The 21,599-nt window shown below is 35.8% G+C and overlaps 1 protein-coding gene across 1 annotated transcript in view; it reads left to right on the plus strand.

Annotated features, from left to right (window-relative positions):
- LOC118931126 (metabotropic glutamate receptor 5-like) overlaps positions 1–11,867 on the plus strand; it is a 165,814-nt gene extending 153,947 nt beyond the window's left edge. Inside the window, exons 3-4 of the mRNA XM_036923323.2 lie at positions 7,174–7,423; positions 11,849–11,867. Of these exons, the coding sequence (XP_036779218.2) occupies positions 7,174–7,423; positions 11,849–11,867 (269 nt within the window). The remainder of the gene's footprint in view (positions 1–7,173; positions 7,424–11,848) is intronic.
- The last annotated feature ends 9,732 nt before the right edge of the window (positions 11,868–21,599 follow it).

Genomic DNA, 21,599 nt, shown 5'->3' on the forward strand with positions numbered 1-21,599 from the left:
AAAGAATATTTAATGCATATAGTTTGAAATCCAAGTTATTAATTATGTTGCACTAGCTGGTTTTTTTCTGCTTAATTCACTATTGGAGTCTTGCACAAATGCTGCTTATCTAACCTATGCCTAGAGTGATGCCGAAAGTGAATTTGCTAAGTGAGGTCCTTCTGGTACTTCCAATAATAAAACACCCTTGGTGAGATCAGTAATGTCCCGCTTCACACTGAAGGCTGTGCTATATGGGTCATGTCATAGAAAGATTCCAGGGTAGGATTTGAAATAATTGGATAAAACTAGGAAATCTGTTTGTTAGCAAGCATTTTCATAGTGGAGAAATTTATAATTCATGGAACCTTGGTACTTGATAGATGATGATAATATCTTACATAATCTAATCCTTTAGCTTTAAATTTTTTCCCATTAGTCATATCTCTGACATCCAGAACACCTAAATCTCATTGCTATGGCCCTGTTCAGGAATCTTCCTCAGGTCATTTAAGTTCCTTCTTTCATTCCATTCAACAAAAAAAATGTATATACATTGTTTTGTTATGAGATAGAAATATTTACTTTGAAGAACTTTATTGTCTAGTAAAAGGAGATAAACCAATGAGTATAATATAGAGTTTGAAATTGCTATACTTACTACACGTATGCTGTAATGGGTAAAGACATTTTAAAAAGAGATGACCATATTTATAAAAGACATAATAAGAAAATGAGAGGATGTATTTTCTCTCTGGCTTTACTCCCGTCTGGCTGTTTTAGTTAACCACTAGTTTAACAAGATACAGACCACTCAATATGGGAAGTTTTGGGTAAGATTCCTTGATGAATATTTACAGCCCCATGAAAGGACAGCAAGTGATAATGGACACTGATTTCTTGATCCTACTCACACATATTCTGAGGGGATGGTTTCATGCTAGGCAGTGACTCCTGAGAAAAATAGCATCATTTTCCTTCATTATTAGTTGTCAATAAAATGCATGGCTTACACTAGCAATAGGATATTCATAGTAAAAGCCATTTGGAATGTATTTTTACATTACTGTTGATATTAAAAATCTTCATTTCCTTTTTGGAATGATAATTTGGCTCAACTAAAAGGCAAAACTTTAAAGCTAAAGGATTAGAGTATGTAAGATATTATTATCACCAGTTCTTAGGTGGAATACCAAGGTCAATACTTATCTTTGAAGTGAATTAATGTTTCATTTTAAATGTTCACTATTTCACAAAGTGAAATCGTTTCTACATTTTTTTAGGATCCACTTGATAACTGTATTTGAACAAATAAATTTACTTTTCCAAAATTTTATCCTTTATATTTCTGTACAAACTTTCTGTTCAAGAATTCCCTGAGTATCTGTATGTGATGATATATAATTAAACAAGTGCATTTACTACCTCCAAGGGGCTCACAGTTTTGGAAGGTAGGATATATGAACATATCCAAACTATAGTAAATATATAGTACATAATATAAATATATGTACACAATATAGAATATAATAGAGAATAGATATTTTGAATCAAATCTAATATAGTAGAATATTCAGCAGCATAACGCATCATCTAACTTCAAGAAATCTCCTTAGAAATCCCATGATCAAACACATTGTATGAAGTAGGTTATACTTTCCTAGGGACAAAATATTCATATCATGGATTGTATTTTTAACCAACTTCTCTATATCAAATAAATCATTAGTATGATCAGTTCTTGTCATCATAAACTTTTCTAGTAATTACAAGTAACAAAAATTTTGTTCTTTAGCATTATAAAATACTAGTAATTTTAAAATTCTATTCATTACAAGTAACAAAATTTTGGTCTTTAGTATTATAAAATAATCAATAGGCTAAAATATGTAAGTATCTAGAGTCTACCACATACCTAGTATATACCTGTACATAATTAATGAATTAATATCTGTCAAATGAATAACTGGGTTATAGGGAGATCCTTGGAAAGTATGGTGGAGAAGGTCAGTTCAGTTTCACAAATACTTGCTGCGTGGCACTGGATGGAGAAGATATGCTAAGAGGTTATATTACAGTGAAAGCGTCTCTGCTTTGAGGAATAATGAGGGTCTGATTATGGTGGGGTATGTAAGTGTACAATGGAAAAAAGGAAACCCGTTTCTTGGAAAATTATTTGTATCTTTTTAGTATGAATGTAGTAATTTAATTTTGATTCTTATGATCGTTTTCTCCAAAACACAAGATTTTAAAATTTGAAACATGTCTCCAAAATATATTTTGCCGGAAAAAATATCTCACTAGACATGTCCTACCTGTGTAGCTATACTTTATTAGCTTCGTCCAAAAAAATATTAAGCCACAGTAGCACAAAAGTTATTGATTTGGCACTACCTGAAAGAGCAGTTATCTGTGGTTAAGTATCATATACTAAAGGGTTATTCAGTGCCTTTAAACATAAAGTTCAAATAAGTAATTTTACATTAGAAGAAAGATTTAAAGTTATTCGTTAGAAAGCCTTTTATTCAGTGTGTACCGTGTAGGCCCAGATGGAGGCAGGTACTTCCAGATCACAGCCAATACAGTACAGGTCAAATAGTACTTGTGAAAGTAAGCAGCTTTAAAAAGTGTTTGACATTGAAATATTAATATTCCAGGGCAACCCTATAGTTCTCAGAAAAATAAATCCAGATGTTTTATAAGTGGAATATTCTATAATTTGTCAAGAGAGGGACACATTCTAGACACAAACATTGAAATTCTGATTGCAGGTCAGATAACCAACTGGACAATTACTGTCATCTGGTAAATTCCCAGCAGGTATTAATTATTTTGTACAGCTCGTTCATTCATTGCTTCTTTGTTCATCCTGTGTTAGTTACCTACAGGCCCCTAGAGGACTTAGGAATACCAAAGTGAATGACATTCATGTCCTGAAGGTATAGACAGTCTAGTAGGAGCAAAGAGATGTGAAAACAATATTTTATTGTGAAATCAAATGAGGCACAAAGTAGTGGATGCACAGAAGGATTAGGGAGAAGTTTGCAGAGGAATTCCTTAAGCTAGATTTTGAAATATCCGTAAGTAGAAAGTCACTTGACAGGAAGAAGGAAAATGAACTGGACTTTTCTGTTTTAATTTAGGTATGTGACATCTTATAGAAACACCTCAATTCTAAAGTCTTCTACAAGGCTAGAAATGACTCACAAGGTCTTAAGCAGAGCACTACTCTTGGAATAAATGTGAATTAAGCATTCTACAAGGGACTTCAGGATTGCTGTCTTTCATATGAGAAAAAGAATAGTGCTGGTCCTGTTTTACATTTTCCTGCATTAGGCTCCCATTCTGTGGCAGAAATGGGAAAAAAGAAAATGTGTACCAATTAAGCAGCTTTGAAAAAACAATGTAGCCAAATCCAACTGATATGATAGAAACTTAGAACTGAAACAAAATAATGTCAGAGCAATTGTTTGAGATAAAATTTGATTCTGATTATTTGCTCCATAATAATGCTCTTTACAAAATTAGCTACCCCCAAATTCCCAAGCTATTTTGATTATAGATATAGTATGAGAGTAATTGCCTATGGGCATATCTCAACAGAAACATACAAGGATATCCAAGTTATAAATTAATATTTATTCATTACCTATGATTCAAGGAAATTGTCAGGAACTTTTATCCTTAGTATCTGCATGCTGAATTTCTTTATTCGGCGCTGTTCACTTGGCATTCCACTTAAAATTTTCCGTATTTACTCTCCAGATTTGATAAGTTTTAAGTATGTTATTTAAAATTTTTATTCAAGCTTGTACTTTCATATTCTTTAAAATCAAATAGTGCAGAAGGACTTAAAGTAAAAAGAGCATTTTATATTTTTTCTGGTTTTCGCCTTCCTATTTTTTAAGTAGTATGAATATATGCTTACTTTTTTAATGCCTACTTTTTAATTTACAAACTAGACATCTCTTAATTCACTTTCTCATTTCTTCTATATTACCAGGTTAATCTCCGTTTTTAGTAGCTTCAAATAATTCCCTTCATCATCTCTCTTCTGTTTTCTGTATATCTTGACTTCTAAACTGCAAGTGGAGGATTTCCCCACTTACATCGGTTCTCCCTGCTTCTACCTCGCATCCTATCATCTTTCTCCTAAATTTGCATGCTAAAGATCGATGACATATAATTCTATTGCATAATGTGCTTTTCTCTTTGTCCGTGTGTAGATTCATAGAGTAGAAAAGCATTGCCATTTGCATCATTATGACTGTAAGTAGTACAAGCTAAGAGTCAAGTTGGGCTACGATTACATTTTATTCTCATAATTTCAAGTCACAGGTCCTCTGCTACATAAAGAATGTCTGATACTTTTACCAGTTGCTTAAAATTAAGCCACACTCTAATTTAATTTTATACCATATCTTCCCTTCTCAGTTTTGTTTCCCTGTTGGAGTTTTTTCCTCATTTTATATATTGCTTGAATAATTTATTTTCTTTGAGAAGGCTGTGACCTTTGTAAAATAATTTCTCTTTTATTTTTAAATGTATACCCAAATACAGTCTTTATATCAAATGCTGATAATCTTTGCAGATGCCCCAATTTTATTAGAACACATATGCCTATTTTTAATTCCCAACTTACAGTGGGTTTATTTTATTAAATCAAAATTATTATTCTGTAGAGGCTTATGTCACATATACATTAAATGATTTTGTATTTTAAATTTAATGAGTCCTGCTAGGGCTTTTCTCTGAAAAAATCGTATTTCTCCCACTGTTTTAAGCTTATTCTTTCCTCTAATGTTCAGTATTAGTCCTATTTGCTCCATCAGTTTAGACTCTTTAGGAGAGAACAGCTTAACTATGCCTAGAATATTCTTTATAATCTCAAAATAATAAGGTGCAGTTAATTGGGTTCAGGCTATTTATCAGGTATTTTACATATGTTAAATATAATATACAAAACACACATCTATTAGGCAGTGTTACTACTGATTTTCAGGTGAAAAAGCTGAGATGTAGAGACTATCCAAGCTGAATTAGAACTCAGATCTCTCTAAATAACAAAATTCTCTCCATATTACAAGGTATTTATATATAACATACTGTATAATTAAAAACAATGTTAAAGTTATTAGGTGAGGACCTAAAGATGATTCATTTGTTGGATACTTTTCCTTGTTTAATTGTGAATGTATTGAGAAGTTTCCTTATTGTCATCACAATCACTATGTACCTAATTTTAGATTATTTATGCAAATACTCCTGCATTAATTGTAAGACAGTTGTAAAAAGAGAGCTAGCTGCCTAAAAATAAATCAGAGAATAATAGATTACTCAGATTAGTATAAAACTAGTAATTTAGGCCCCTTGGCCCATTTTTTCAGAGAGAGCCCTTTAAACTTGCTCATTGAAAAATAAGTACATTGCTGCCGTGCCATCATCATAGAGGCTTCTTGTAGCTTTGATTCTGGAGAAGGAAAGGTGCAGCTGGCCCACCGTGCTTTTGGCTGGGACTTAAACTGGCCTGTTCTACTTTGCCCTTTACAGTTTGTTCATGCAATAAAACCACACACAAATCCACCCTCCAGGTGTGAGGATCTCATTTGCAGCAAGATGCTTTCCTATGAGGAAGCCCACAGAGGGCCAGGAATGAGATTTGTGCTCAAACCAACTCTGCCACCTACTTGCTAAACGTGCACTTCAGTTTTATCAGGTGTGAGGAGAAGGTAGTATTACCTTTATCACAGAGCTGGTGTAAGGAGCAGCAAGCTAATAAATATGAACTCACTTATCAACAATCAGAATGTTATATGGTATAGTTACATATATAATTATCTCTATTATAGTCAAATGATGAAACCTATGCAGTTGAATGCCTTGTACTCCCTCATTCATCTGAGATCTCTTCCCCCTGAGAAAATACCAATTCCTAGGTCCGGTTGATTGTTAGGCTAGTTCCATCCTTACACATCCCCCAGCTCGGGTGTCGGCTAATAGTCTCCTGTATTCTTTGAATCAGTCTGCTTCACCCATCTAATCTTTTGAGAACTCAGGAAATGAGCCTAGTATGATTTATAGAGCCCTAAAAGGCTCCAAAAATATCTAAACACTGAAGTATCAGGACCTTTAAATGGGAAAGGGAAATGCAGATATAATTGGGTTTCCAAGTGTCCTAAAAGTCAGCCATAGAACTGGAGGAAGCAGAATCTTCCCTCTTTGACAGATCTGTGAATGGAGTGCAGCTTTTCACGTACTGGGTATGCAACTCTGGGCAAGTGTAAACCTAACTGCCCCATCTATTATCTTTAGAATGGAGATCATTTACTGCCTCATCTATTATCTTTAGAATTGAGATAATTAGGTATATCTCCATGTACTATTGTGAGAGTTAAATGAAATCATATATATATAGGTCTCGGTACACTTCCGGGCGCATAGTTCATTGTCAATATCAATCCCCATTTTCTATTAATTTGAAAAGACTACCATCAGTCCTCAGCCCCCAAATTTTGCAAAAGGACTCTGGAATTACTCTCTCATATCACTAACTTACTTATGATTGTATAGAATGAAAGTTTAAATGTTTTTCATAAGCTTATATATTTATCTGTGACAAGATTAAATCTCAATGAAGGATCTGGATTTTTCAGTTGAGATAAAACCACAAATTCTTAGGATTATTAGTAAAATATAATGTGCATAATAGTCTATAAAAATACAATGCCCTATAAGATATTTTTATAATTACATCTCTGCTACATAAAGTATATGTATTTTATATATATGTACTATGTCTTCAAACAAAAAAATCTTAATGACCATGCAACAAGAAGAAAAGGAAACTGAGAAGGGATAAAAAAAAACAGCAGACAAATGTCTTCTAACATCTCACCCTAGAATATGACCTTTTTTGAGTCAAAGGAGGAGCTGAATTGCTTGTACTTTTTATATTATTTTCTCTCTCAGTGAAAAATTTCTTAAAGTTCTGTGTGAATATGTATAACGTGGTTTCACTGTAAATTTCCCCAAATGAGCAAGTTAATGAAAAAGCAAAAACTCATTTAGATCTTCAGGTTCCAATTCTACCCTACCAAGTGACCTTTATGCTCCCAGCATATCTATGTTCTAATTGTACACAGTGAATCCAAAATTCTCATTTTGCTACCCTTCTGCTTATCTGTTTTCACACAGGCAACTATGGAGAAAGTGGAATGGAGGCTTTTAAAGATATGTCAGCCAAGGAAGGGATTTGCATCGCCCACTCCTACAAAATCTACAGCAACGCAGGGGAGCAGAGCTTCGATAAACTCCTGAAGAAGCTCAGGAGTCACCTGCCCAAGGCGCGGGTGGTGGCCTGCTTCTGCGAGGGCATGACGGTGAGAGGTCTGCTGATGGCCATGAGGCGCCTGGGTCTTGCAGGAGAATTCCTGCTTCTGGGCAGGTGAGTGACAACGAGAAAATTCACATGAAGGTAATGCCAGGAATTTGGGAACACCACAGGGTATATTTTGGTGCATAAGGATGGATGCTTTGAAAGCACAATCTATGTAGGGAAAGTAGAGCTTAAATATCATAAAACACCAGAGTCCAGAGATAAACATGGAAAATAAAAGTAGATATACCATGTGCTGATTAATGGTGAGAATAGGAACCAACACATGAAGATGATGAGCCCAAGGTCTTCCAAAAAAAAAAAAATAAGGAAATGAGGTGGTTGCTTAAACACTGCGTAATTCCTTTGAGAAGTAAACACATTTCAAACTTTTCGCTGCTACTTTTGAAACTGATTTTGAGAAAGGCTACAACAAGCTTGTTTTATAATACAGAATCCTAGGGTTTGGGGTTTTAAGGGGAAGAATTGCTTTAGGACTGATTTTTAAAAGCATTGGAAAAATGGTATATTATTTTATATTACACAAGTGTCATGACATTGCCTGATCACCCACATTGTTACCAGACAAGTCTCTAAAAGATTAACTTCTACAGAGACTGACTTTAATTATCTGGATAATCCACTTGATGGGCACAACTCAGTCTGTTCTCTGCTGATGCTTTGAATCAGTACATTCGTTGGGGTTCTTCAGAGAAACAGAAACAATAGTCTACACATTCTGAGAGAGACCCAGGGAAACCAGTGGTATAGTTCTGGCCCAGAAGCTGGCAGGCTTCAGACAGAAGAAGAGCCAGTGCTTCAGTTTGCCTCTGAGGGCCAGAAAAGACCAACGTCCCAACTCAAACACTAATGCAGGAAAGGTTTCCTCTTGCTCAGTCCTTTTGTTTTATTTATGTCTTCAACTGATTAGATGAGGTCCACCCACATTTCGGAGAACAATCTGCATTACTCAGTCTACTGATACAAATGTTATTCTCATCCAGAAACACCCTCACAGACACACTCAGAATAGTGTTTGGCCAAATATCTGGGCATTCCATGGCTCAAGCAAGTTGTCACATAAAATTAACTGTGAATCAGTAAAACAACACCATGGATTGAACATGTGAATGCAGTTTACTATTCTGTGCCCTTAAAAAGTCATGTTACCATATAGCACTGCTCTTGCAAGCAGACAATTTAAATAATAGAGAGACCCTTCAGAATGACTGCATCTTAATATTTCTGTCTAAAATAGTAAGGCAACTTGCTTGTTATTAACTTCTGATGGCTTGTTAAAAATATATGTATATGCTTCCTTTATTTTCCAAATGCTTAACTGACCTTCTGAGATCAGACTTGGCTCCTGACTGGCTACATTTTATGACAGCCACTTTATGTACTTAATTCTTTTCTGTCTGATCTGATGGCAGTAGATTGATGGGACTGTTTTAGTTTGAGGCCAACTATCTTTCATAAAAAAGATATTGAGTAAGATTCCTTTTTCACTGATATCATATGTTTTGTTTAAAATCAACCCTAGTTGGCAAGAGTGATATACCAGTTAATTTCATACAACCCCAGAAACAGTCCCACTGCCAGTATTCTTAAATTCCAAAGTACAGTATTATCCTTGGGGTGAAAAGAACAGGAAAGAAAGAAGCTGGCTTTGACCAGTCCTGATTTTCTGATAAGACATAAGAGATTTTGTAGCTCCTATCTGTTGCTTTGCCAACATTAATAAAACAAATCAGCAGTATTTGTTGTTCAACCATATGATTTGTAAACAAGTAAATGTTTTTTGGTCACATATACACAGGAAAATGCAGGTATTTACTACATTTACTACATTGCATTTATATGTTTATTGTCTATATCACCACAAGATTGAAATTTAATATTATATATATTTTTAAATTTATTCTGTGTAAGGTGTTTATAAGAAATTCTTTCTAAATTATTTATGGAAGAATAGATTTATAACATTTAATTAGATTTCTTAATCCCTTCACTGACTGGCTAATAGTAATTCAGTGTTTACTTGAGCACCAGTACATTTCATCTTTGAGTAATTTTCTTAGAAAAATCTTCCTTATTATGAATTTTAAAAATATCTCCCTTTATTTTCCACTTCTTGGATCATATTCTTTTCTTTGAAAGTAGCATGGTACTCTTTCAAATATTTGGAAACAGTGGTATGGTCCTTAGTCCCCCTTATCTTCTCTTTGAATGAATCCTACTTCTTCATAGTAAAATGGCATTCTAGGTATTAATAAATATGTTCATGAGGATTATTTATAGGATCATTTGTTTGTCAAATGAGTGCCAATTACTACACTAAGTACTTTGAATGTATTGTTTCATTTAATTATGTATTTTCTAAATATCAAGTAGCTATTGTGTGTTAAAATTCTTAGACTACATCAGTGAATAAAACAGACAACAGTCACTACCTGTGTGCACCTTATAGATGGTAAGTTAGAAGGTAATAAGTGCTATGAAAAAAGATAAATCTAAGAACAACTTGCATGCTGTGTACTGCTATTAACTCCATTTTATAGACAAGGATTCCAAGATCCAATAAATACTGAGTAATAATGATATCTCCATATCATTAATAAAGGGTATATAGATATATGTGATGAAGGCAAATTGAGTATGTCTGTGTAACTCTGAAGACCGAGCTTTTAGCATTGTGTTCTACTGCTTCTCCGTGAGTTTGTGGTGTCGGTGTTCATGAAAGTGGAGGTCTAAGGTAATGAGCAGAAAAGCAAAATATTGTAGTTGTGAGAGAATTTGGGACATCTGCTCACTCTCATTTTACAAGTAAGGAAACTGATACCCCAAAATTTCAGATGATGTGGCGAAGGTGACACCAAAGCCCAATTACCATGACTCATGATCAGTGCTTGTCTCTACTAGCCTGTCCCTCATAGAATAGAAATGGAGAAGTTATTATCTGATAACAGACCTCAGCCCTTCTTAGATCCTGAGTGTATGAAAAAACTATTGTAGATGATTCAAATTTAAGTTAGCATGTTTATATTAATGTTCCCTTCTAAAAGCTCCAGTTCACCCTATGACCCCTCTTAGTATTTTAAGATTATTTTGTTTGCATATGTTCTCCCCATCTCTCTTTATGTGCCTTCCTTCTCCCCACCCCCAACTCACACTTGGTTGGATGGCTCTTAGAAACCAAAAGTCAAAGCTCTGAGAAAAGAATCTGCATTCAGAACTTCCTAGAGGCTCTTAACATCTAACAGCTATTGTTGCTTATAAATCTCTCTAGCTTCCTTGGGACAGCCATGTTTAATAGGTCATTCAACTAAAATATTTGTCAAGACTAGGATAACTCTGCCACTAAGACAATCTCATCCGTCAACATATCTTATCATCTGTGCTGCACATCAACAGAATGTTAGTGACACAGACCTGGCCATGAGGTCTTCTCATTTGACCTCTGGGTAACCTATTGTCTCTTTGTCAATAAAAATGTCCTCTCTGGGTCCCTTAAATAGTCTTGTTAAACACTTTGGCCTTGAAAGCAAGATAGGATCAATAATCTGAACTGAAGTGACCTTTCTAAAGGGGACTTATTTTTCTAGAATGGATATAGTGTTTTAGTTCTTGACCTGGGAAAGTATTATTTGAGATAAATTATTTATGAGTTATAACCCTGAATATTAACTTAGAAACAAGGACCAATTTTTAGCATATCAACTATTTAAAGATTGTTTTATCTATAACTGATTACAACTGTCTATTGGAATTAAGAATCTTCACCCTTTTATATGATGTTTCTTACCAGGCTGCAAGAGGAGATGTTCTTAAATTTCAGAAGTATTTGGGAATTATAGCCAGTATTTCTTAGTAGGAGGTTACTTTACATCAATATTTTTCAAAATGGAAAGGACAAGAGCTTACTCTAATAAATATCTTTGTGATAGAATTGCAAACAATTGTGCTAATAATACTATGATAGTAGCTATTACCCAGAAGTGCACATTAGTCTTTATCCTTGTATATCATCAGAGTATTCATTCAAAATTAATGCCATTTGAAAACAAGTATACTTGTCTTCTACTGGGACATTCAGCATCATTTAATTATAATTTCATTTTCTCTGAGTTCCTGGAGACAAGGAGAAAGAGGAGAGTGGGAAGGAGAGGAGGGAAGCAAGAATGGAGACAGAGAAGAAAGAGGAGAGAGGAGAGGAAGAGGAAAGAGAGGAAGAAAAAGAAATATAATGCTGTAAGCAATATTGGATATGTCAAGTTTTAGATGCCTTTGAGTTTGGCAATAATATCCCCATTTTATAGGGAAGAAAATTGAGACTCCAAGAGGTTAATGACTGGACAAGATCACACCTAGTTTCTTCTTATCCTAGTGGCCATAATAAGCATCACAAAAAAGAGAAGTCTTAGTAACATTAAAGGTCTACACCTGTGATAAGCTCAGTTAATTTTGCTTTATTTTTGTTTTTTTTTGCTTTAGGTCATCCTTTGAAAATTAAGTAAGCCTGGTAAAATGCCTTGAAAGTTATTGAGATTTTTGTAAGGAATTTATAATGCCATAAAGCCAGCCAAACTATGTCCACTTTGCCTAGAGTTGTTTTACTGCTCATCTGCACTGGAGTTGGGAGGACCAGACTCATTGCATAATGTCCAGTCTATAAAAAGCCAGTTGTTTGTATCTGCCTCAGACCATATGCAAAACTTTCTGAGCCATAGTGTTGGGCACAGAGAGTAAGGAGAGCCATGTGTGATGGAGTTTGGAGAGGAACCCAGGAGACAATACTTTCAGCCTTATTTTGATATCTATTCCATTACTGGAGAAGGCTTTTTGTTGTGAGGGTGAGAACATGATAGGTGTGATTTTCTAGATAACCTTGGGGTGCAGATTGTGGAATAGAAGAGGTAAAATAGATACAGGGGACCCAGTATCCCTGACAAAAGATGCCATCATGGACTAAAGCAGCGTCGATGATGAAAATGCAGCAGACCAACAGCTACTTACTAATTAGAATATGCTTATTACCTTGTTTGTGGTGATGGTATCAGTGATATATGCATATGCCCAAACTTATTAAAATGTATACATTAATTATGTGCAACTTTTTCTGTAACATATACAATTCAACGAGTGGGAAAAAAATCTGCAGGAGCTCCTGATGTGTGAGGAGTGTGAGGAGGATGTGCAGGCTCACTCCTAGATGCCTATGTCATATAACAAAATGAATGATGGCACCTTATTATAAGAAGAACTTAGCTTTGAGGGACCTCAAAGTTGCATGATTGGAAAAAAGATGAACTATGAAAAGGAGAGAAGAACAAGGCAAGTCCAGAGGCGGAGGGGGAAAAATCAGAGTGTGGGTGTCATCCAGCCAATGGAAGAGAGTGTTTAAAAGAGACAGCTCCAGAGTCCAAGGTCTCCCGGGGATAAAGTGAAAGTAATTCTGGAGGGGCCTTTGAAGTTATTGAGGTGGAAGTAATTGGTGACTTAGTGAGAGATGGCTGAGTGGAGAAATAAAAGCAGGTTCAGAATGAAGTGGCTAAGAGGTAGGCGATGAGAAAATGAACCAGTGTCATATGTAAGCCAGTCTTTTGGGAAGTTAAACGAATAAGGACTAGAGAATGATAAAACTGTATTTTTGAGGGAAAATGAGGTCAAGGCTTTTAATATTACATTTTGTTTTTTTCCAAAATATAATTGATGATCATGAAAAACAATTTAAATGGTGAGCAAAGCTATACAGTGAAAAGCACATATATTTCCACACCTGTATCAAGGCAAGATACCATTAAATTATTTGGTGTTTTCTAATCTTATAGGTGAAAATCGGCATCATCATGGTTTAATTTGTAGTTCTTAAGTTATGAGTGGGATTCTACATCTTTCATATGTTAATAAGTGACATACATTTATATTTTCTGCAAGGTACATATTCATGCATTTAGTCCATTTTTTTCTGTTTGTTTTTCCTTATTGATTTATATAAAACTGCTTTATCAATCAAGGAAAGTAGTTCATTGACATGTGTAGCAATATTTTCCCTCTTATCATTTAATCTTTGACTTTGCTTATGGGTCCCTCTGTTGCCAGGCATCTGTATCTGGGGAGGTCTCTCCCTGTGCACCAGGTGAAGTATTAGGAGAAACCTCAACCTGGATGGCGGAGGGTTCTTGACACTGGATGGCAGAGGGTTCTTGACACTGGAAAGAGAATTCTCCACCAGCCATGTAGGTGAGGAAGGAATTCATTAAAGCAAGAGCAGCAGGGAATGGCAGCTGCCCTGCAGGCAGCAGAGAACAAATAAGTGCAGAAGGAAAGAGGGCAAGTTTTTAGCCTAGGGCAGACTTCCTTGCCAACTTTCGAAACCAGGGTCACCTGGCACCCTGTGTCCATTTGGATCTGCCCAGCACGGGAACGAGCTCCTACCACTCCAGGATTTGGGGGAGCCACGGAGCACAGGGTAGAGTGAGATTATGTTCTGAGAACTTCATAAAGAAAGGAGATTTTCAGGCAGGCTTCTAAAACAGATTGCACAGTGGCAGCTCCATTCAGGTCACCCAGGTGATGGAAACGTGCAGGCCCAAATCTGAGCTCCTAGCAGCTCCTTCTTACTTATCAGGAGTAAAGTGAAGACAACAGAGTTGAAAACTTGGAAATAAAATGAAATAGCAAAGAGACAATGCAATAATTTGAGCAGTGAGAAAGCTTTATTTAAAGCGAAAAGGTGCACACTCGGAGAAAGGAGAGTGTGGGCTACCTCAGAGAGGAGGCATGCTGAGAGTTGGGGGATTCAGCCTTTTAAGGCTTTCAAGAATGGGGCAAAGGGCAAGTGGGGGGTGTTGGGCGTGGGCTTGGCTTGTGGTCTCCAGGTGCTTACCTCTGGTGAGACACCAGGTCTCCTCTCCTCTGTTATCAGTCCTCCAGCTGATTCTGCTAAATAAACCCAATACAAGGGATTTATACACCCTATTTCTTTCTCCAAGATAGTGGCTACCCTCAAGCAGTAGGGATATGTCAGTTAAAACTGCTTCCCCTGCCTTAAGATTGGGTGGGTTATTATCTGATTACCAGAGAATTTGTTAGGAAACTTACTTCTCAACTCTGTGTTTTTTTAAATGGAATCTTAGCCTTAAGATGGGGTCCCTCCTGTTCTTACTATACTGTTTATATCTCAGCATTTTTCATCATAGGCAGGAAAACTTAATCACGACGCTTGTCCCATGTCCCTGCCCCACCTCACCACCGAACTTTATTTTTCTTTTATGATTCATGGGGTTTTTAGAGTGCGTAGAGAGGCCAGTCATAGAAGTTTGGTTGGTTGTTTGATTTTAGTATTGGGGTGGAGATACTGGGACTTAATCAATGAGAGAGGCATCAATTAATACTATAAAATCTCTAAAAATGTGGGAATGAGTAATGTTTAAAGTAGAGGTGAAGGGAGCAAGCTGAGAATGTCAACTCCAGAAGTAAAGCAGAAATAAAAAGTATGTCACGATCAGGGGGAGGTATGCTTAAAGATTTGAAAACAGGAAAATTACTTGAAAGCCCCTTTTCTTTTATAGAGGCAGGAAGGGAGTGTGTGTGTTTGTTGTGGATGGGAGGTGATGGGTTCAGGAGTTGTTAGTAGAGATTAGAGAACCAGGAAAACCACACCATTAATAAGTGGTTTCATATATTATCTTCATTTTATGTTGTTACAAACAATGGAGAGAGAAAGTCTGCCTATACTGTACTGGAGAAATGTTCTTAAAATAACAGCAAATTTAACATTTGTATGTGTACTGTCAGATCAAGTATTGTAATGAATTCTCACTGTTAGGATTTTTAAGGTTGATTAAACAACAGCCCTGTTTACAAATTAAAAACCAACAGGAGTGACTCATGGAGATTAATGTCTATCAGCTGATGAGAGACCAAGTCTTTGATCTGTAACCAAATGGATCTCCTAACACTGCTTTCTAACCACCCTGGAGAGTCACAGGCAGGGCTGGACAAGAGCAGGACTTGCCTGCTTTAGAAGATGGCTTTCAGAAAGACAATGGGAAAATGCGTAGGTTCAGAAGAAACACTGCTCCATAACAAAAAGAGGCTGAGTCACATGTGTTCAATTCTGTCCATCTCACTGGACAGGTCAATTCCTCATTCCTAGGAGAGAAGGGAGGGAGATGGTAGAGAGAAGCTGTGCATTTTCTTTCCATGCCTTTCCCTGCTGGAGAATGGAATTCTCCCTGAAACACTCCTTACTGAGAAGTGAAGAGTAAGATCTACTCTCTCTCCACAAGTCTCTCCTGAAACAGATAGTTAATATTAACTTGACTGTACAGATGACGGCGCTGAAGCGTGGAGACATTACTTGTTCATTAATGTCACCACGTTTACTGAATGTACAGCTGAAATGTAAATGAAACCAGTTGCTTTGTAAAGTGCCACGGATCTGACAACTGAAGTGCCCATGATTTTGGACAGAGAAGGGGTCCTATAAGAAAAATGAAACCAGCCAATGACCTCAAAGTCCTCTTCCAGTACTAAGGCTTGTGCTTTAGAGGCATCTACATATCAAAGGTTTTGGTAGCTTTCACACTGACTGAATTTCTAAAATTTGTTTTGATAAAATTTACAAATAATTGAATGAAAATGATGGCTATTTATGGAGAAATCTTTGTGAAAACCAACCACTTAGAACAGTGCTTGCTGCACATTAATTTATTGACTTTTCATAATAATCCTATTGGAAAGCTGTTATTGTTTATTTTATTGCTGCAGAAACTGAGGCACACAAAGACAGCTAATTTGCTTAAGATCACATAGGCAGTAAGTGGTAGAAAGGGCATTAGGAGGTAGCCTGTGTCCTTTACCTCTATGGTGAACCACTTAGGCCTCCATAATCGTTAATTTCAGTAACAAATTTGAGCCTTATGGTATAAAATATTAATTTTCTCTATTACTAAACTAGACAGTCTTTAATAAAGAAAAAATAGTAATTAAAGATTATTCTGAAAGAGAGATTTCTAACTTTTGTAAGTAAAATAAATAAAACCCCAAGCAATCCAAAATTCCCTAAACCAGAAAAATTTAATTCAATGGGTTGTTCTGTATATGTGTTCCTGTTTTTCCATGAAATCACACTGTTGAAATTTAGTTTGTAGGAGATAGAAAAGTTTAAAGTTGCTTTGTAAGAATGATCAAAACGTCTGTGAAGAAACAAAGGCAGACAGAGTGTTCTTTGCTAAAACCAGGTGAACTCCTTGCGCTATTCCATTGTCTTCTAGAAGACTGACACGTTTGGTGGAATGCTGTCTTACCTACATGTTTCTATCAGTTGGAAGATACTGTGATAAACCGTTATAAAGCAGTGGCTGGCAAACCAAAGTCCATGGCTGAGAATCAGTTTTCCTCCCATATTTGTAAATAAAGTTTTATTTGGAAAGCAGGCACACTCATTTACGTAATGTCTGTGGCTGCTGTTGGTTGGCTACAGGGTAGAGTTAAATAGTTGAACAGAGACCATAGGTCCCATAAAATCGAAGATACTTCTATTTGGCCCTCTGCAGAAAGGTTTGCTGACCACTAATCAAGAATTTTTCCATTTGTAAAGATGGCTCTGCTTACTTATACATATATTAGGTCTTACACTTTGAGTATTTATCCAGCAGTAGCACAGTTTGCACATACACTCCACTTTTCTTTTCAATTCTCCTTGAGGTTTTAAGGCTCCTGCTGGGTGATGGAATCAGACAGGTCTAGGAGTGCTGGTCAGAGTTAGAGATACAGCTTTGAGCGCTCTGTTTCTCATTGGAGAGAACACCAAGAGCAAAGGAGCTTTTTTGGATTTCAGCATTCTGGAACATGATGTTCAAGGCAATTAGTACACTGCATTTGAAATACCACTTTATTCAATGCTGACTGATTTAATTTTATCTAAAACAAAAACTAAATTTAATAAGGAATGTACTGTTTGAGTGTAAATATTAGTCTTCCTAATAAAGTTATTTTTACTTTTCTAATTTGCTAAATTGGACTGATGACAAGGATTAAAAATTTACCCTTTCTCCCTCTATTCCCTCTATCCATCTCCCCTATTTTTGAGTTATTTTTCTAAGAAACAGATTTAATTATATAATCTTTCTGCATAATAATCTTAGTTGACTCCTTTTCTTTCATATTCAAATCCCTACTTTGGCATACAAAACCCTTTAAAACATGGCCGAATCTGCTAATCATTTCCCATTATACTCGAGGTGAGATTTAAAATATTTAACGACTAGGACAGATGAAAATCATAATAACCAGTGGGTAAACCCATGCTGATGCTTGCTGCCTAAGTATCCGAATCAATACATCTCTACACCCCTCCCACCATTACCAAGTAAACATTTTTCCTGTATCAGAATTCTTCCAATTCCCCCAACATACTAGGCACACAGTATTACCTACGCTGTCTTCTCCTTGGGATGACCTCCCGTCTTTTACCCATAAAACTCAAGTTTATAGTGTAAGACATTCCCCAACAGTTTGGAAGGCTTCCTGAGTTCTAGTAGGACCTCCATAGATTCCTTAAAGCCCTTATGACTTTTCATTTCTATGTTTCTGTTTTCCACTTCCTCTTCTCCACTGGAATATGAGCTCCTTGAAGTGTGGGCAAAGGTTTATTAAGCTTTGTGTCACCAGTACCTGTTATAGATATCTGAGAATGGCTGTGACTGCAGAGGAAAATCAAATGTGGCAGTTATATAGAGGTAAAAAAAGGTTCTCTCAACGCCAGTAAGCCTAAATAAAAGGCAGGTTTCTCAGACTCTTATGGAGTAGAAAAACAGAATGAATGCACACCATTCTGCAAGGAAGCCAACTAAAAGCCCTGCGGATAGGGGAGGGTCATTCCCCAGGATTACTGCCTATGATTTTATGAAAGAGGTCTATTCCATAGATTTAGTTCAGAATGGTGAGCTTCCGGCCTTCACAAAACACATCAGTGGAAAGCGAGACACTTTCTATGAGGCTAAACCACGTAATCAACTAATCAATCACTTACAGTGGGAAAACTCAATTTATTAGTAAAATGATGAGACAAAGAATGCCGTGAACAAGTTTGGATGTGGTCTGTGCTGTTTCAGAGGAAGCCTTCAAAGGTTTATTAACCACCTTTCAAAAAGAAAGCGGGTTTAGTTTCTTCAGTACTTTGTCCTTACATTAGACTTCCCAACTAAGAAGGTTAATGTTGATTAGAAATGGTTCAATTATTTGTTCAGAGCACTTTAAAGTTTTATTGTCTTCCATCTGATAAAGACACGAATACAAATCTTTATTTTTCAAGATGATTTACCCTGAACCTGTTTTCTTATTTGTTTGTTAATTTATTTTAATAGGCTACTTTTTAGAGCACTTTAGGTTCCTAGCAAAGTTGAGAGGAAAGCATTTCCCATATTCTCCCTGCCCAAGCATATGCATAGCCTCCCCCATTATCAGAATCCCCACCCAAGAGGTGCATTTGTTACAATTAATGAGTCTACATTGATACGTCATTATCACCCAGAGTCCACAGTTTATGGCTTCCTCTTGGTGGTATACATGTTTCATGGGTTTGGACAAACGTATAGTAATGCATATCCATCATTATAATATCATACAGAGTATTTTCACAGCCCTAAAAATCCTGTGTCCTGACTGTTCTTCCCTCTTTCCCACTAACCCTTAGCAACCAATGATCTTTTTACATTCTCCGTAATTTTGCCTTTTCAAGAATGTCATATAGTTGGAATTGTACAGAATGTAGCCTCTGTAGCTTGTCTTCTTTCACTTTAGTATATGCATTTAAGATTCCTCCATGTCATTTCATGGCTTCATAGCTCATTTCTTTTTAGTGCTGAATAATACTCCATGGTCTGGCTGTACCACTTTATTTATCCATTCACCTACTGAAATGTATCTTGTTTGTTTCCAAGGTTTGACAGTTATGAATAAAGATGCTATAAACATCCATATGCAGATTATTGAGTGGATGTAAGTTTTCAGTTCATCTGAGTAAATATCAAGGAGCATGACTGCTGAATTATATGGAAAGAATATGTTTAGTCTTGAAAGAAACTCTTCCAAAGTATGGACCATATTGTATTCCTATCAAGGGTGAGAGCTCCTGTTGCTCCATCGTCTTGCATTTGATGTTGCCGATATTCTGGATTTTGCATTTGTTTATTTTTAATATGTTTTTACAGATACTATATTGATGTAACAGAAAGTCAAGAATAGTATTTCCAAAATCCAATCTCAAAATCAAACATTGGTTTTCATCTGACTTTTCATCTTTAAGGCTTTGAGATGTGCCCATTCATCTTTTTGATATATAGAATTAATAGATCTAGGCTTTACCTTATTGCGTATATTCCCATGTTCCCATAATCTCCTTTTGTTTCCTTACCTCTTACTTCACCCTACCTCACTGCTTTCCTTTCCTTCCCCAAAGCTGAGCAATATCTGAATGCTTGACTGTTTCCTCCTCACTTTTCTGTTTGGTCTTATAATCATCAACATACACATTTTCCCCCAATTTTTTCTTTGTTTTTTTTTTGACTCTGGTTATGTTAAATTTTGTCACTCTTTTCATGTACATTATCAAATATATGGTTCCCTCATAGCTTCTGGACTTCCTTCTTTGATTAAAAAGGTTTCTCTGAAACCAGGAAAGTGTTTGTTTTCTACCTTCATTCATTTATTCCAGCTAGAATTTTTAAAAACTTAAATCTGTACAGTAAGAGATCCAGAATTATTTTCTTTAAGACAGATGCTCAGGTGTACCTGCATGATTTATTAAATAATCCTTTTCCACTGAAGTAACCATAACACTTCATATATTAAGTTTTACATTTTTTAAATTATAAATTTTCTGTGTACTGGTATATAATTTTAGAATCTCTCATACCATTTTTTTTCTTTTGCTCATAGCATAGTGTTTTATTACACTGATTTTCTGTTATACTTTAATAACTGGTAAAGCATTTCACCCTAATTATTCTTACTCCATTGTATTATTTTTGCTAAATATTGTTGGTCCATAAAAACTTTAACATTCTTTTTCTATCAAATTATGTTTCAAAATTTTAATTTTAGAAGGATTGAAATTATAATGATATTAGATGTTCTAATCCAAAAATAGGGAATTAATTTTATTTTTATTTTGGTATCATTAATCTACAATTACAGAAAGAACATTATGTTTACTAGGTTCCCCCCTTCACCAAGTCCCCCCCACATACCCTTCACAGTCACTGTCCATCTGCGTAGTAAGATGCTGTAAAATCACTACTTGTCTTCTCTGTGTTGCACAGCCCTCCCCGTGCCCCCCACACTATACATGCTAATCGTAATGCCCTCTTTTTTTTTTCCCCGCCCTTATCCATCCCTGGGAATTAATTTTATTCAGATTTTTATGTCTTTCCAAAAAGACAAATTACTTTATATTTTGTATTTTATTGAATTAGTCTGTACTTCATAGTTTGATAGCATATTTTAAATTTTTAGCTAATTATTGCTAGCATAAAGAAAAAGCAACTTGATGTTTGCATAGTTCAAATTACTTTTTAAATATTTCTATCTATTTCCAGAAGCTTTGGAGTTTCTAAATGTGCAATAATTTTATCAATATGAAATAATTGAGTCATTTCCTCTCCATTCTGCTAATTATGTTATTTTCTCAGCCTATTGCATTCACTAAAATCTCTAAAATGCAGTGTACAGTAATAGCAGTTTGTTATTTTACTATTTAGATGAGAGGGTTGTTATTTTACTATTTCATTTTTGTCTTAAGCATTTTACTAAGTCTTTTTACATGGTCATGAGAACCCTTGGTTCTCATTTCTTCAGGTCTAAATAAACAAATTAAAGAATACACACCTGTTCGCACACAAGCTGAAAATAGAAGACTAAGACGTGAATTTACAATTTGCTCTATCCCAAGAAGTACTTTTAAAAATGACATTTGGGTCTCGTTCAAGGTGGCAGCCTAAACATACAAGTTTGCCCTTCCTCTTGCCTCAAAAGCCTTGGAACTGACTTGCCATTTCATTTAGAGTAAAACCACAGTCTTTATAACAGTTTAGCACAGCCACTTATATCCCCACCCCCCCAACCCATGTCCTGTTGCTCTTCTCGTCTTGCACTCCGGTCCAGCCACAATTGTCTTCGCACTTCGTACTTTGACGTTTCATCAAAAAACCCTTGTCACATTTTCACCTCAGGGCCT

This window comes from Manis pentadactyla, chromosome 9, assembly GCF_030020395.1.
Source record: "Manis pentadactyla isolate mManPen7 chromosome 9, mManPen7.hap1, whole genome shotgun sequence".
Taxonomy (NCBI): Eukaryota; Metazoa; Chordata; class Mammalia; order Pholidota; family Manidae; genus Manis; species Manis pentadactyla.